General features: G+C 38.9%; 2 protein-coding genes across 3 annotated transcripts; one reads left to right on the top strand and one right to left on the bottom strand.

Annotated features, from left to right (window-relative positions):
- Nucleotides 1-1,555: 1,555 nt before the first annotated feature.
- LOC140929269 (hydroxylysine kinase-like) lies at nucleotides 1,556-4,513 on the top strand. The gene is made up of 2 exons (XM_073379072.1): nucleotides 1,556-2,184; nucleotides 3,544-4,513. The coding sequence occupies exons 1-2, from the start codon at nucleotides 1,615-1,617 to the stop codon at nucleotides 4,168-4,170; spliced, it is 1,197 nt and encodes a 398-aa protein (XP_073235173.1). The 5' UTR covers nucleotides 1,556-1,614; the 3' UTR covers nucleotides 4,171-4,513.
- Nucleotides 4,514-7,445: 2,932 nt separating this feature from the next.
- Nucleotides 7,446-13,061, bottom strand: LOC140930194 (protein NLRC5-like). Of its 2 annotated transcripts, none has more exons than XM_073379857.1 (4): nucleotides 12,716-13,061; nucleotides 11,895-11,951; nucleotides 10,472-10,627; nucleotides 7,446-9,941 (listed from the first exon to the last, which is right to left on the bottom strand). In XM_073379857.1, the coding sequence occupies exons 1-4, from the start codon at nucleotides 13,014-13,016 to the stop codon at nucleotides 7,654-7,656; spliced, it is 2,802 nt and encodes a 933-aa protein (XP_073235958.1). In that variant the 5' UTR covers nucleotides 13,017-13,061; the 3' UTR covers nucleotides 7,446-7,653. The 2 variants fall into 2 exon arrangements, with proteins under 2 accessions (XP_073235958.1, XP_073235959.1); XM_073379858.1 differs by having other exon boundaries at nucleotides 7,446-9,938.
- Between the last annotated feature and the right edge of the window lie 2,490 nt (nucleotides 13,062-15,551).

Below are 15,551 nucleotides of genomic sequence, written 5' to 3'. Positions count from 1 at the left end.
CTAATTTCACGCGCCCGCTTTATGAAGCAGGTGAACACAACCCCAAATTTTCTTTTTCTTTTTCTGAGCTTAAGTTTTTCTGAACTCACCCCAGAAAATTTCGCCAACATTAGACACATTAAAGAAAATTGAATAAAATCGATGAGGTCTAAGACAATGCGAATCCACTTTTTAAGTGACGTTTTCGTTTGTTGTCATTCAGAAATTGTGCTACCATGGCAACGTAATGTAACGACTTCTCTTCTCTATTTAGGGGTTGGGATGGTATATAGAAGTATAAAGTAAAACTAAATTTTGAGGACTTATGCAGGCAATGTATACAATGTATACATTGGTACAATCATGAGAGATGTTGGTCTATATTACAGAACGATGCTTTTTACGTACGCTCTAAGCCGAGGACTGGAAGATTTACTTTATCCAGATGATAGGAGGTTGTTGTTCACAAATACCACTGGACACTGGAAGAGTAACGAAGTCCGCTGATGACATCGAAGAAGTCGATCGAGTAGCGGAGTTAGGGAAATTTAAAAGATTTCTTTTGTATCGGCATGCTGTTGAGACCAAACCTAAAGAAATGAATAGTGGCCCACTGTCTTCCCCTTCCGGCTACGCCAAGCTTCGATTATAACACGTGGACTACCAGCAAATAGGACGATTGTACGATGCTGATGAAGGTGATGGGAGGGGTTGTAATGACAGCCATGTCTAATTTATCATAATCTAGGCCAATGAGTATATGTTTTTATTTCCTGTCTCTTGAGGTAAGTATCTTACAAGATCAAACAGAAGAAAATGATGGTGGATATTCAAGACTATACAAAACAACTATTTCTTAGTTTTAACATAAGCCTTAGAGGCAATTCAGAATCCCAGAATTGTCCCAGCTTTGTTAGTTTGTCCTTAAACAGTTATTAACGATGTACAACTCTTTTAGTCCTTTAATGCCGCGAACTTCTTTATTTCTGATAACGTCATGATGATAAAACAATACTTTCGGCCGTAGATCAACGACCACTAGTATTGCCACTAGCACTGCCATATTATTAGCACTGTTATTGGTACTACCATTAATTGGTCTGGCGGTGCGTCTCCAGCATCAGTTTAGGCCTGCAATGATTAATGATTTCGTTTTACATCCAAGCAGAATTAAATGTAAATGAGATTGACCGTCGGGAAAAAGTGTCGGAATCGATTTATTTCCCCTACACCTGAGACGCTCAGCCAGCGCTGAGATGTTCTGTCAAAACGCACTAAATGTCTAAAACATGCCGTTTTTTTCTTGAAACTCGCCGATAAGACAAGGTGTCTGGTAATTCTCGAACTTTCCAAAACCGTTTCGAATTTCGGTAAAATCAGGAACATGCATGGTGTCTAGTGACATTAATGTCATGGATTCGCCTGATAAATCAAAATAATACACTGATTTATTTGCTTTACTTCTCGATAACAGGGAATCATTGCAGTTTTCGGCAGATTTAATGCTCTCTTTCAGTAAAGGAAACCAAACCGCTTTCTCCTTGCCAAGGATTTCAACATTTTTTATTTTGAGCTTATAAGCGGCAGATTACGGTATTAATATTACGTTTACGTTTCTCGTTTGTTTCCAGGAGAATGGACAGAGCTAACGTTCCGAAATCGCCTCTTCCTCACGTGACTACCCATCAAGCCGTAGTTATGGCAGCTCGTCTATTCGACCTGCAGGTCACAGCAGTTGAAGATCTCAGCAGCTTCGATGACAAAAACTTCTATATGCGAGGAACATTGAAAGCACAAGAAGAGCGCAATGTTTTGCCTAGTAACAAAGAGTTTATCCTCAAAATAGCAAATGAGGTTGATTCAAGCGACGAATGTTTTATTGCCACACAGCTCGGTGTGATGACGTTCCTCAACGCACGCGGCTTTAAGTGCAGTACCCCTGTTCCCTCCGTCTTGGGCACGCCCTACGTGATGTGTAAAATCCCAAGACGTGACTATCCTGGTGTTATTGCCCTGGAAACTAACGGAGTCCACCGCGCTGCCGAGATTTACAATGGCGAAGCATATTCTGAGGATGTATTCATTGTCTGCGCTGTACGGTTGCTTAACTATGTACCGGGTAAAGTGCTGAAGCAAACTTCACTCAGCAACAAAGTGCTCTTTGAAGTTGGAAAGGCTGTTGGGAGGATGAATAGAGAGTTAAAGGTAAAAAAGTTATTTAGCTTGTTATTTTTGCATTTCCAACGTAATGTACGTTCGAACTGCGCCATGGGACCAGCGGTATATCCCAGTGACGCATGCTCTCTTTTGATCAAAGGCCACTGAAAATTTGCAGGCTTCCATGTCCTTGATAATTTGGTTTTAAAACAGACATGGAGGAATAAGTAACCTATTGGAGAATAAAAGTTTAAGTGCAGCTTTAAGCCTTTTTCCGAGGCAACAATCAAATTGACGTCCTGTAGGTCAAAAATGGTGACAGGAAGTTGACCTTTAGTGTCAGCCGAACAATGCATCGTTTCCTCACCCTTTGTTTATTGCGTTCGACGTTAGGAGAACGCTTCGTAATCTTTGGGGATCCTGTGGTCGATGGGATACCTGTGCATGCCAGGCGTCAAGATTCGAGATTTTTGGTTACTTGGACGGGCGATGTTCAAAATCTGCGCCATTTTGAATAATTATTAAGCGCGCGCACGAATTTTAAGCCCAATAGCCGGCCAAAGAAATTGCGGGCTCACCTGGTGGACATGCGCACACAACTATTTTTATGCGCAAGCAACTATACCTCGTGCGAGTGCGCACGCAACTATACCTCGTGCGAGTGCAAGCTGCTCGTGCGTCCGTGTCGCCTCCGTGGGTATCTTTGGATTATTCGGTAAGTTCATTTATTTTTCTCAAACTTCATGCGATGTTTCTTAAAAAGTTCATCGCTTCAACTTGTCAAAGCCTTACCAGGAAACTTTTTAGTACTCCAAGAGCATGTAGAAAGCCCGATGTCGGCGTTGTCCGAACTACAACAAACCGAAGACCTTCGCTGCTCTCCTGCTTTGAATTGATGTCCTCGAATTTGCCGAACAACAAAGCAAATCAACCGATAACTCTGACACAAAGTTGTCTCAAAGCAAATCTACCAAGCCATTGTGCTTTGACCCATAGCGGTCAACTAAACTACATTGTAACTAAGTAGATAAACATCTTTGGTTACATATTTGGGTTTCACTATTAAAGTTGCTATTGTTCATGTTGCTCTTTAAATACTTCGTCTTTCTCATTTAATCTCTCAACTAATTTCCTCCTCTGTTTTTGTATGATTTTAGCTAAATTCATTGAACTTCGAACGCACTTATTAATCTTTGATTACTACTAGTCTAAATTCTGGTGGAGACGCAACAAAATTATATACAGGGACCCTCCTCCCCCTAAGGTTCAACCCCTTACCCTTTTATATACGTTTTTGAAGATCTTGTCTGAAAGTTTTGCTTGAATGGAACACATCCAGCATACGTTGTGGCCTTTTGGTTCCCGTGATGCAGTTTTATTTATCATATGGTAAATTTTGTTTGGCAGGAATTTGAATGTCAAACGCTGAGTCGTCCAGATTTCCTCTGGGACATGTCCCGCGCTGGAGATGCTGTTGAGGAATATCTTGAAGCCGTCAGTGAAAATCATTACATCGAAATGGTTCAAGAAATTTGTCACAATTTTCGAAAGGAGGTTTTGCCAAAGCTGCACCTTCTGCCCAAGCAATTAATCCACGGTGATTTGAATCAAGGCAATATTTTGATTCTGCCTTCTGAAAACGGAAAAATTGCACACGACATTGGTTTCATTGATTTTGGGTTTCTTAACTACAGCTGCCGTATTTTTGATGTAGCAGTGGCTCTTATGCACATTTTAAACGAAGACGTCAACCTCGAGCTGAGCTTCGGAAGAATCCGAATGGCAAAATACTTTTTGAATGGTTATCATTCTGTCAATCCGTTATCCAACGAAGAAATTTCTTTGCTTCCTGTCTTGGTAATTTCCAGATTTTGTCAGTCGCTTGTCTATAGAACCTACCTGAGCAAACCCGTTAATCCTGACGATAAGATGGACTTGGCGATCAGAAATGGCTGGAAGAATCTGGAAGTGTTGTGGAAAATACCAAGAGAAGAGATTTTGAACACATGGAGCCAAGTCAACGACGAAAATTGACAGCTGCATGATTCTTTAATCGCCATCTATGTTTCAAAGTTGTCTCGAATTTCTTTGCTCTATTACGACTCGGGAAATGTATTGTAGCATCTAAACCAGATACCACAAAAAATGTCGACACCTTAAACTCATTTTAATTATAATTATTAGTTATTAATAATTATTAATTGGGATGGCTCAGCTGTTTTTGCATTTTTTGTGCATTATTCTTTTCGTTGTCTTTTATTTTCAGCGGTGATGATAATATATAAAAATGTCGAAACTATCAAGTAAAAGTGTTTCGATACAGTTTTCTAGAAGCCAGACACCTCAATATCAGTTTCAGATCATTGTACTATCCACCCTGGGAGAGGAGAGAGTACAATAAGAGGTCTCTATCTTCAGTGCAAAGAGGAAACGCATCTTACAAAGGACTGTTCGAAATATGAAGTTGTTTCCCGTGCTCGTTTTTCTCGTTGCTGCAGGCACGAGTAGTGAGTGACTTAGTTGTATCATTTTAATGTTGTCTCCTAAGCAACAAATTAAAGAAAATTTGCACTGAAAAAGCTGAGTCCAAAATCTCTCGTGCAAGAATACTAATGCTACTAATGGTAATACAGTGGAACCTGTCCCGATATGGGAGGAAATTAGAAAAATGCGCCGAAATACAGCTCCCAATCGGCCATCGATCGTCCGCCATATTGACAACAAGATCATTCATTCTTAACTTTCCGCATGCGCAGTAACAACGAGATCACTTTTCCACGTCGCAACCTCTTGGCCAATCAGCCGTTAGCCCTGTCAGTGGAACCACGCTCTACGGACACCCGCATATAAGGGACAGTTTCGTTTGTCCCAACAAAAAGTTCATATTCGTGAAATTAACCCGCTTATTAAAAACACCGGCAAATATGGACAACGGACAATTTTCTGTGCACCCAGTCACGAATACTCATATATCCTCAACCCTGCTTTACGGACACTGGTTACCTGCGCACTGTCTACATTCATGTCACGGTCATATATGTGCTAGTTGTAGACATTGTACCCTGTTCAAATTATGACATATTTCTATGCAGGTTAATACGATTTTTTACTTAAAAGAAGCAGTAAACAAAATTGCGTTGCCAACCTCTTCCCCTGGGATTGTCCGTTATAGAAAATGGGCGGGACGCCCCTACCATTTTTCAAGAGGAAAAGCCCTCGGGACGACTATTTGATTTTCTTGAGTCCGTCCTTCTTCCCATGTTTAAACCTCGGGCCTGCCTCGGGCCTGCCCTTAAATAAAGTCTTGTGCCTACTAAGTTCACAAGTTTCACTTCCTTGGCTTTTTGCGGCAGTCATTGTTCCTACCCTTCTTCTCGTTGTCTGCTTTCAATTAATCTTTATATCAGTAAACCATGTGTCCCTAGTGTAGCCATAGCTATTTGTTGAAGTATCAATTGGATTCATCTGGTGTTATCATGCCCTTAATTCTCATGACCACTCTGTTTTATAAAGCAGTGATATTACAAGGAGAAATTTGACGCTGATCACTCTTAGGGCTTAAATATTTTCTTTTGTGTTTAAGTCTTCCCCCAAAACTGGAGGACCGTTGCGTGACGACAAAGAGGACTGATGAATACTGAGACTGGGTCACGAAACCGCGTAAAGAAAGGATCATTTTGTCTTAAACATGTTCAGGGTTTGAAGGACTCAGCGGCACATCCGCACCCAAACTTCCCTCAAGTCCGTCCCCCCCCCCCCCCGCCCCCCGCCCCAGGATAAAAACATGCGTTTTTTAACAGTACCCTGGTGCTAGTTTCGCTTCACCGGGAATCTTGGATTTCCGCTTAATTGTTACTTCTTATGTTAATAGGTGTGTTAGCCAATAACAAAAGTCAATAACAAAAGCGGTCGCTGCAGTTTACAGTTTCTGAAGGTGAGTTGGTGAAATCTTGCCTTCTGACTCCGGTAAGGGCGCTGATTTCAAACTATTCAGGGCAGGATATCTTGTTACTTGATCAGCAAAAAAGATTTTTTAAACTCAACTAATGGGGAGGCCCTTCCTTTATTCAGTTATTGACCAAAATCGAAGCTCTGCACTTTATTTTGGGCATGAAACAACCGCTCCACCTTGAAACTACCTCAAGTAGGCCTGGATCCGTTACGGTTTATACAGCTATTTCGAGAATGGTTGTCGGAAAAATGTGCACGCGACAATCCCGAAAGGTAATATGGGATATGTTCAATACACAGTTCCTGACACTGTATCTGTCGAACCTACTTTTGTTGCTTTCCTTTAGCACTCGCAGACATACGTCTATGGCCTCTCCTGCCATTCTTTCAAATTTCTTTGAAAAACAGTGCACTCAAAACCATCCACAATACCTTTCGAGGTTGTCGCGTGCACTTTGTGCGACAACCTTTCTCGAAATAGCTGTACACAAAGCTTTACATCTGAGCCGAAGATAAAGTATCTGTGCGGTAAAAGGCGGTGCATACACCCCTTCCCCCTTCCCGTGCAATCCCCTTGCAAGACCCATCTCTGCTTTTTCTGTCCCAAAAGCAGTTTGCCCCGCATTTTGCTGGATGCACAGATTGATTTAATAAGGAGGGAGGCCAGGCCGACATCTATAATATTGGTCTGACAGAACTTTAATCATATCAAAAACTAAACTTATATACAAGGATGAATAATTACAGGAAAGCTAAACATGATGTATCAGTCACCTTTAGAAAAAGCCATAACTGCAAAATAGAATTCTAAGATGACGCTTACTGTAAATCAGTGAAACCATGATTATCACATTATACTAATAACATTCCTAAAGGAAAATGTCTTCATATGTAGCTGTATGTTTAGTTATCTAAGTTGAATATATATAAATGTCCACCAATTTGTTCCAGTCTTCATTATGGGTCATTAATACACTTTTTTTTTAAAATCACACCCTGTTGCAATGTAAAGCTCTAGTAGTGACCAAACAAATTTTCTCTTCTCACAAAAACCCACACTATTATTAAGAAAAAAAAAAAAACAATATATAAACGGAAACCTAAGAGCTTCGAGATTGCTTAGAAGTTACCTGATTGCCGAACTAAAAAAACTTAACTTCTTTTTAAAAAATCGAAAATATAATTTCAAAGAATGTAGCTCAAATTATTGCTGTTCAGAAAAATATATTTACACATGCTTAGATAAATACTTTATAGTTTATTTTCCTTGCTTTTGAGAGATTTTTCCCTTGCCGGGTTATTTAGTTATCTCTAAGGTCTAAGATTTGTTTCTTCTGCAGTTATCACGTGTGAGTGCTGCCAGTGAAGCGTTTTATACATCCATCAGTTATCTTATTGAGCCTTAACTTTAGAAAAAGCAACATTGATTAATCTTTAAGTTGTTTAGTTTGTAGTTAGTGTGGTGTTAATCAGTTATCTGATTAAAAGCGAGGTTTAATCTTTTTAGTTCGCAAAAACCCTGATTGTGTTGGTTGCCAGGTAACAACTTCGCAATCTCAATACATCCTAGCGACTGAAGGTTGTTGATCCAAAAAGTGAGAAACAAACTTTACAGTTTATGTTCATTGAGTCGAGGAGATTTTTCCCTTTATCAGTTATGTTGTTATTCCAGAGGTTTAAGCTCTTTAGTTTGCAGTTAGCGTGTGTGAGTGCTGTACATAAATGTTTAACTGCTTCATCGGTTATTTTGTTACCTAAGAGGTTTAAGCTGTTTAGTTTGCAGTTAGTGTGTGTGAGTGCTATAGATAAATGTTTAACTGCTTCATCAGTTATTTTGTTAAACCCGAGGTTTAAGCTGTTTAGTTTGCAGTTAGTGTGTATGAGTGCTGTACATAAATGTTTAACTGCTTCATCAGTTATTTTGTTACCTAAGAGGTTTAAGCTGTTTAGTTTGCAGTCAGTGTGTGTGAGTGCTGTAGATAAATGTTTAACCCCTTTATCAGTTATTCGGTTACTACTAAGGTTTAATCTTTTTAGTTCGCAAAAACCCTGATTGTGTTGGTCGCCAGGTAACAACTTCGCAATCTCAATACATCCTAGAGACTGAAGGTTGTTGTCGGTTAAATCAAAATCCAAAATTCCTTCAACAGCTTTAAGTGCATGCACTAGTGCTAAACAGTCGAGAGGTGACAGGTTACACCGCCTAAAATCAAGCGCATTACAACCAATTTTCACCAGTTTCTTTTGAACTTCTCGATCAGAGGCATTGTTCTCATACATGCAATTGAAAAGCGTCACCACTAAATCCCCGTCTTCATCAGCTGGCCAACAGGTCCGCGTCTCAGTTCGTTCCTCTGAATCTTCATTCATCTTAATTTTAACTTTTTCGGTAACAGTTTTTGAGGGAAGAAGGTTGCTGAAAATATCTGTTGATTGTTCTCCTTTTTCAGCCAGTAGTCCAGCCACAAACTGCATCACAACCTTCCACGCGCCATCCTGGATGTGATCAGAAACAAACTTCTGCAGGTCTTCGGAACTGTACGTGTCCACCAAATACTTCGCCGCCAAGAACTCCTGTATCGTCAGGTGTAAAAAGCAATATTGCGGTCTTGGCTCAGCTAAAGGACGGTCTCTATTATCAGGTAAACGGTGAAACAAGCCATTACTCTCTAGGTCTTTAACTTCGTGTGATTCAAAAATTAGTTTTCCCTCTTTAATTCCATCAAAGGCAATTTTTCCCAGACGTGCAAACACATCTTGCACATCGGAGGAAAGTTCCTTAAACTTCTTTAGAATAAATGGTTGACCTTCGGCTTTATCGTGGCGATATTGATTATCATCGTAACTAAAGTAAAACATCTTGATTGCAATTGAGTATATTTGTGTCAGTCTTGTCGGGAGGCTAGTAAATCCAGTAGTGTTACCAAGCAACTCTAACAAGCACGAACAAATGATGTAACAATTCACAGGAATGTAGCAGAAGGCCAGAAGGTTTAAGTTACTGGTGATGTGTTGCTTTATGGTTTCGGCTTTGTCCCCCTTTCTTGTAAACTTCTGTACATAATCTTCCACTTGTTCAGTTGTAAATCCCAGAATTTCAACTGTTTTGTCAAAGTCAAGACTTCTGATACATGACACGGCATTGGGTCTTGTAGTCGTTAAGACTGTCGCACCGGTAAGAATTTTTCCCGATACTATTTTCTTCAACAGCAAATGGACAGGCATCCTCTCTTCTTCACTGTTTCTGTACGGAACGTCATCTTCATTGATCTTAGTCCTACCAGAATATTCGTCAAATCCATCAAAAATCACCAGTACTTGTTCTGGGTTGTGAAGGATGTAGTTCCAGATATCTTCGGAGAGAGCTGTTGAATACTCTGAGTGATCTAGAAGGTCGCGAAGATTTAGGGCTTTGTTTATAGAGTTAAACATCCTCAACTTAATGAGGAAAGCGACATTAATATCTATTTGTGATTTCTGTGTTTCACTGATTAAATTATCGGACGCCCAGTCGCGAAGAATCTTTGTGCTAAACATGGTTTTTCCAATTCCAGGACGACCGACAACAAGAATCTTCTGCTTTTCAGCATCGAAAATATCTCCTGGCTGTGTTGGTCGCAAATTTTCATTGGCTTTGTGGTACTCTTGTAGTTGTTCCAATCTGTCTCCAGAAAAGTCATACTCAGCTCTCCCCTCATAAACAATTAAATTGGTGAAGATTTCGTCAAGCTTCAGATCTCGTTTAGGTCCTTCGCCTGGTTTATGAAAAGGTGATTTAAGATCTCTGTAAGGTCGTTCGGTGACTTCTCGGACATGTTTCTTCATGGTGCTCAACTCTTGATGTTGCACTTCTGCTGGAGAAGCAATTGAATTTGATTTGAGATAATAATTATGGAATTGCAGGCCCTCTATCAAACTTTCTACATTTCTTGCACGTAAATAAATATGGAGAGTCTCGCTAAATATAAGAAAGGCAAACGTTTCACTTACAATGATCACGGCATAAGCCTAGAAGGTTTTCTTAACTGTTTGTTGATTACGGTCAGCTCCCGAATGTTTCAAGCCAACGAATCACGCGAGATATGCAGCCAGGAGGGGGTCGAGCCAAGCTTTATTAAAGCCACGGTTTGAACCAGTTCAGGGCAATTATTTCTACATGTTTTCTTCGAGTTAAGATAAATGATAGTATGGATTGTTTTTTTGATCACTTACTTTTTGTTAGACAAATTATTTCATTTTGTTCTTGAACTGAAAATTTTGTTTCCGTTAAAGATGTATTAAAGTAAAAAAGTAAAATAGTAATAGAAAAAGTAATGAGTCTGAGAGTCTATAAAAACAATCAACAGCTGACTCTGGCCTAATCTATTTTTGACCTGATTTTTACCTGGTGTTTGTGAGGTATCTGTATCAGAAGATTCTTGTTTGGAACTGCTACCTGATGTTTTTGAGGGATCTGTATCAGGAGATCCTTGTTTGGAACTGCCACCTGATGTTTGTGACGGATATGTATCAGGAGATTCTTGTTTAATGGGACCACCACCTGAACAATAAGAAATAATGTGAATGAACAAGACTATCCAGGCTAAAAATTCACCACCACATTTACATCGGTGCAAATTTTCAGAGATAACAGAAATTGTTATGCTCTTTCAATATTTGTAGATTTTATGTTATTAGCTTCATCAGATAATAATAAGCATACGTTAATGAGGCCAAAAATGTAAACAAGGATTCGCCTATTGGCTATAGTCAGTTCGGGACGCCTGTGGTAATATGAAAGGAGAATCTAGCAGCTGATTAAATGTTACTTGTGGCTTTTTTCCAGCCATCTATTTTATTACAGTCTGAGGATGGCAAGATAAAAAATTATTAACTGCCTATGATTCGTCACATCCATAGGCAGATTTGCTTCAACTTAAAGAAGCATAGGGTGGTGAATGCAATGAGAAGTGTCAAGAAATGCAAAGGATTTTTCTGGAAATTTGTAAGTTTTTATGAGTTTCTAAAAAATTGATTAAGGCTGTTTGACAGGATAAGAACTTTGCAACTGGATCAACAGGGGGACTGGGGTAATATCCTTTGTCAAAACTGGGAGCCCCCAGGCAGGAACAGGGGACTTTGCAGGTCTGATATGGTAATAATTACTGCATCAGGCCTGCAAAGACTCCATTGTAAACTTTACTCATTTCCAAGCGGCTTATGGCCACGTTGATTGAATGCATATATACATCTAACTGTTATTAGGGAGCTTAAGCAAAGATGTGTTTGAGCGATGCACATCAACCGGAAGTGTGGCATTTTTCCTTTCAAAATGCCTTAAAGCTACCAAATTTGTATTCGTAAGTGTCTTTTCTCTCATAGAGATGATTTGTCTGAAAATTTGGTCAACATCACGCCCCAACATTGCAAAAAGACCACTTCCAGTTGACATTCATCACTCAAAATTGTGGTTGCTTAAGCTCCTAATAAGCCAAACAAAACATACGTAGCTTGTTCCAGGCATTCATCTCCCTCTTCCTCCCCTTATTTTCCCCCACTCTCTGACTTTGCGCCACATTCGACTATTTGAATGCTGGAACAGGCTAGAGGAAACCACCATCTTAGCCAGAGTTTGCACCAGTTTAGGGTAATTTAAAGAGAAACGATGAGAAATGATAATATGGGGTGTTCATTTACTTTTTGCTAGGAACTGCTATATAACTGCTTTATCTTTTTTTAAAAAAAGTAATAAGCCATAACTTTCTATAACAACATGCAACAGACTCTGGCCAGATTAAGTGATCTACATTAATTGACCTAATTTTTACCTGTTGCTTGTAATAATAATTGATCTGTATTAGAAGATTCGTGTTCGGAACCACCATCTGTAATTACAACAAGAATATGAGTGAAAAAGACTGTCCACGCTAAAAATTCAACAGGACTTATATAACTGACCAACACGTTTACATTATATTTGCAAATAAGCTACCCAATACAACTTCTAACCCAAGCAGTGAGCAGGATATGTTTGCCACATGAACCTAGCTTCATGGCCTTAAGAATCAGTCATCCTGTGGCTTATTTCTAGAGCATATGGATTTTAGAAGGTCATAGGATCTACTTCTGTTCCCCCCTGGGGTGGCTGTACTCTCTCATATAGGCCATATTGGTATGTGCCGCCCCGTTTCGGTCTGAAAACAGGTATAGACTTTGCCCATCCTGGTCTGGAATCGGGTCTGGTTTTTGAGGGAACCACGGGAGTGTATGAATATATTTGTTGTTTCAATTACAAATGAATATAAGAAAGAAAGAGTAATCTGCAAAATATTATAAATAACTTTTAATAAATTTTTTTGTTGACCTTCTAATCAAAGTAATGACGAGTTTAATTTATTAGAGGCCTGGTCTGAAAACAGGTATGGATTTTGGAGGCCAGGAGCCTGTTTCTCAATAGCCCCAGTAACGTTTAGGGCCCAGAACGCTGTTTTGTGGTTGCCCTGTTTACATTTAAGATCAAAGTTTCAATAATTTTTGAAAATGATACAAAGAAATTCTCAGTTAACAAAGCAAAATTGACTCAGGTTTGTGAGCTAGGAACTGTGCTACTATTTAAGTAGTTTTGGATTTTAAAATTTGCTTTAGTTACCTTCTAAACGTATTTCCTCGCTCTTACTGCCATGGTCTTCATCAACATTTCCTAGCAGCAGTTGTAACAGATTTTCTTTGGTTTTTCTTACATGAATGATGGTCAACAGACAAAGTAGAAGGGAAACTGCCATGACCACAATGATAGCAATGTTCACTTTTGACTTCTCTTTGTATCGCAAGTCATTGCATGTAATGTTAACGGCCACTTGGGTGAACAAATAGAGTGTTGTGTTTCTCAGAGAGCACAAATACTCGGCAGGAAAAGTGAGTGTCTGGTAATGGCAGAACAGACCCATCATTACAGTAAGAATGGCACATTGAATGCAAATGTGACAAATGAACACGCAATAAAACTGTTTCTCCACTATTTTCTTTCTGTTTTCCTCCTGATGGAACTTTCGTAGTATTGCAGCCCCCATAAGAGTAAAAAACAACCAGACAGATGCTGACACACCATAAGTAATACCAGCAAAGTCCAATGGTGTTAGCAGTGGGCTTGTGGCAGAAGTGTAGTTGTCATAACAGCGCTGTCTTGTGAAGTCATTAGGTTTAGGAACACAGTTGAAATTGAACCTGTCTTTGCCATGATAGTCCCTCAGTAGATCTATTACAACAGGCCAGGATGTCACAGAAACCACAAAAAGAAAGCCACTGAATATGGTCTGAGACCTGAGTGCAACTTTGAACAGATTATCCATTGCAAACAGGGATCAAGATCTGGAAGAAACAAAATAATTAATGAAAGGGTAAGAATAAACAAATTTTATTCATAAACAAATTAAAACTCAAAGACAAGTTGAAGTTTCAAATAAGAGTTGACAATGCATTATAAATGAATGGTAGATGCATGATTAGAAAAGAAAAAAAAGTGAAAGGGGATGCGGGCCGTGCTGTCAACTCTCCTGGATAAATATCCGGGAGACTTGGACCGTATCTCCCGGTCTCCAGATTTGAGGATGAAATCTCCTGGATAATCGCCCAAGTTTGCCACTTCAGTAGACTCCAAGTAAACAAAAAATTTTAACTATTTTGCTTTGTTTGAGCTATTTTACTGTTAATATTGAACATATCCTCATAAACTCCGGTATGACATTTGTAATTTTAGCATATAATGTGAATGGTGGCAAAAGCACCGAAATTGTGTACACTAAACTTACATCAAGTAAAAGTATACTCCCTACACAGACCCAGTAGAATTAAATGGATAGAGGAATGCAATATCAAAGGCGACAAGTGCATTAAATGGTATGAGGCCTATCAATAATTATTAGCTCTAAAATGTACTAAAAACACAAGACTGGTAGAATTCCAATTCAAACTTCTGCACAGATGAATATTGACCAATGACTTTTTAACAAAAACTGATTGGAATAAAAGACGATCCAAACCGCTCCTTTTGTAAGGAAGAACTAGAAAAACGGACTCATCTTGTTTGGTCTTGTTCCAAAGTAATTTAACCACCCTTTTGGAATTCTTTAATCCGATGACTTACTTTATCACAAATTATCTCACAAAATTACATAATAAATATTTCTACGGGCTTTGGTTTGACACCAGATGCCTCTAAAAACCATAATCAAATATATTTCTGTCTATTATTAGCCAGACATTATATTTGGATATGTAAAAATAAGACGGCCCCTCCCTTCATACAAGACTTTCTACATTATCTTAAATCAACTTTTTTACTGGAGCTAAAACCTGGTGATGAAAGTGGGAGTTATTGCAGACTTTATTTTGAAAAATCATAGTTTGTTGATGTTGTTCGATTTGCTCTAGTTGGTCCCCCGCATAAAATCGTTCAAATTATAACCTTCCTTCACTGCCTACTTAAACAAGCTTAACTGTCTTGATAATTTATCTGTATTGCATAGTATCATAGTAATGCTAGTGTTAAATTGTAAGCTAGTTAGCCAGTTATTCAGTTAGTGTAATCTTGTAAGTTTAGTTATTGCTAGTGTCAACTTGTATAAGTTCGTGATTGTTAGTGTTAACTTGTAAACTGGTAGTTACTGTTAGCCAAGTTGTAACCGTTTAGGGTATTAGGGTCTTGCATGTAATCTGCTGTTTGCTGGTAAAAATAAAAAAACAAAAATAAATAAAAGTAAAAGTTTTCTTAAAAAAAAAAAATAAAAAAAAAATAACATAATGTGATTGCTGAGAAGTAAACCAATCAAGTCAAATGTTACAATGCCATGAATTCGTGATGATCGGGCATTTTTTTCACAAATGACATCATGAGCGTCATGACGTTATCTTTCATCCCTTTCGTTATCAATTTTCAATATTTGAGGACGTGGGGGGTTGACAGCCCTGTGTACGGGCTCAAAAAAAGTCCCATCTGCATGGCCATCTGGGACGAGCAGATTTTCTTCCAGGGCAAGTAACTTTTAAATTCACTTGCCCAGTTGGCAAGGGTCTAAGAAAGACGTCTTCTAACTAAATGATTAACTAAGACAAGCCAGAAGTGACCCCGGGCAAGCCAAAGGACAAGCTGCAATTCAAGTTTTTTTTGAGCCCTGGGACGTATTTGACAATTTAGCTGGACAATAAAAAATGCAGATCAAATAGCCTTAACGTTCTATGCACAAGTTAGAGTTGTAAACACATTTGCTTTAACAGTTAACACTGCCCTTTTTTTCTTTGTTTTTTTAAATGCCTTGCCAATTTTCACATACTGTAATGTTTCGCTTAAAACCCTGGTTAACTTTACATTAATTCTCTGTGTGAATCATAATTCACTAAAAGAGTTTTAAGTCACTGGGAATCTATCAAATCGATACATGGCTCCTGCAGTCTCTTGCTAGAATCAAGTGACATGTCTAATACAGCTT

This window comes from Porites lutea, chromosome 3, assembly GCF_958299795.1.
Source record: "Porites lutea chromosome 3, jaPorLute2.1, whole genome shotgun sequence".
NCBI lineage: Eukaryota > Metazoa > Cnidaria > Anthozoa > Scleractinia > Poritidae > Porites > Porites lutea.
Note: the sequence above shows the minus strand (reverse complement) of the source record. Positions and strands in the feature narration are given on the sequence as shown.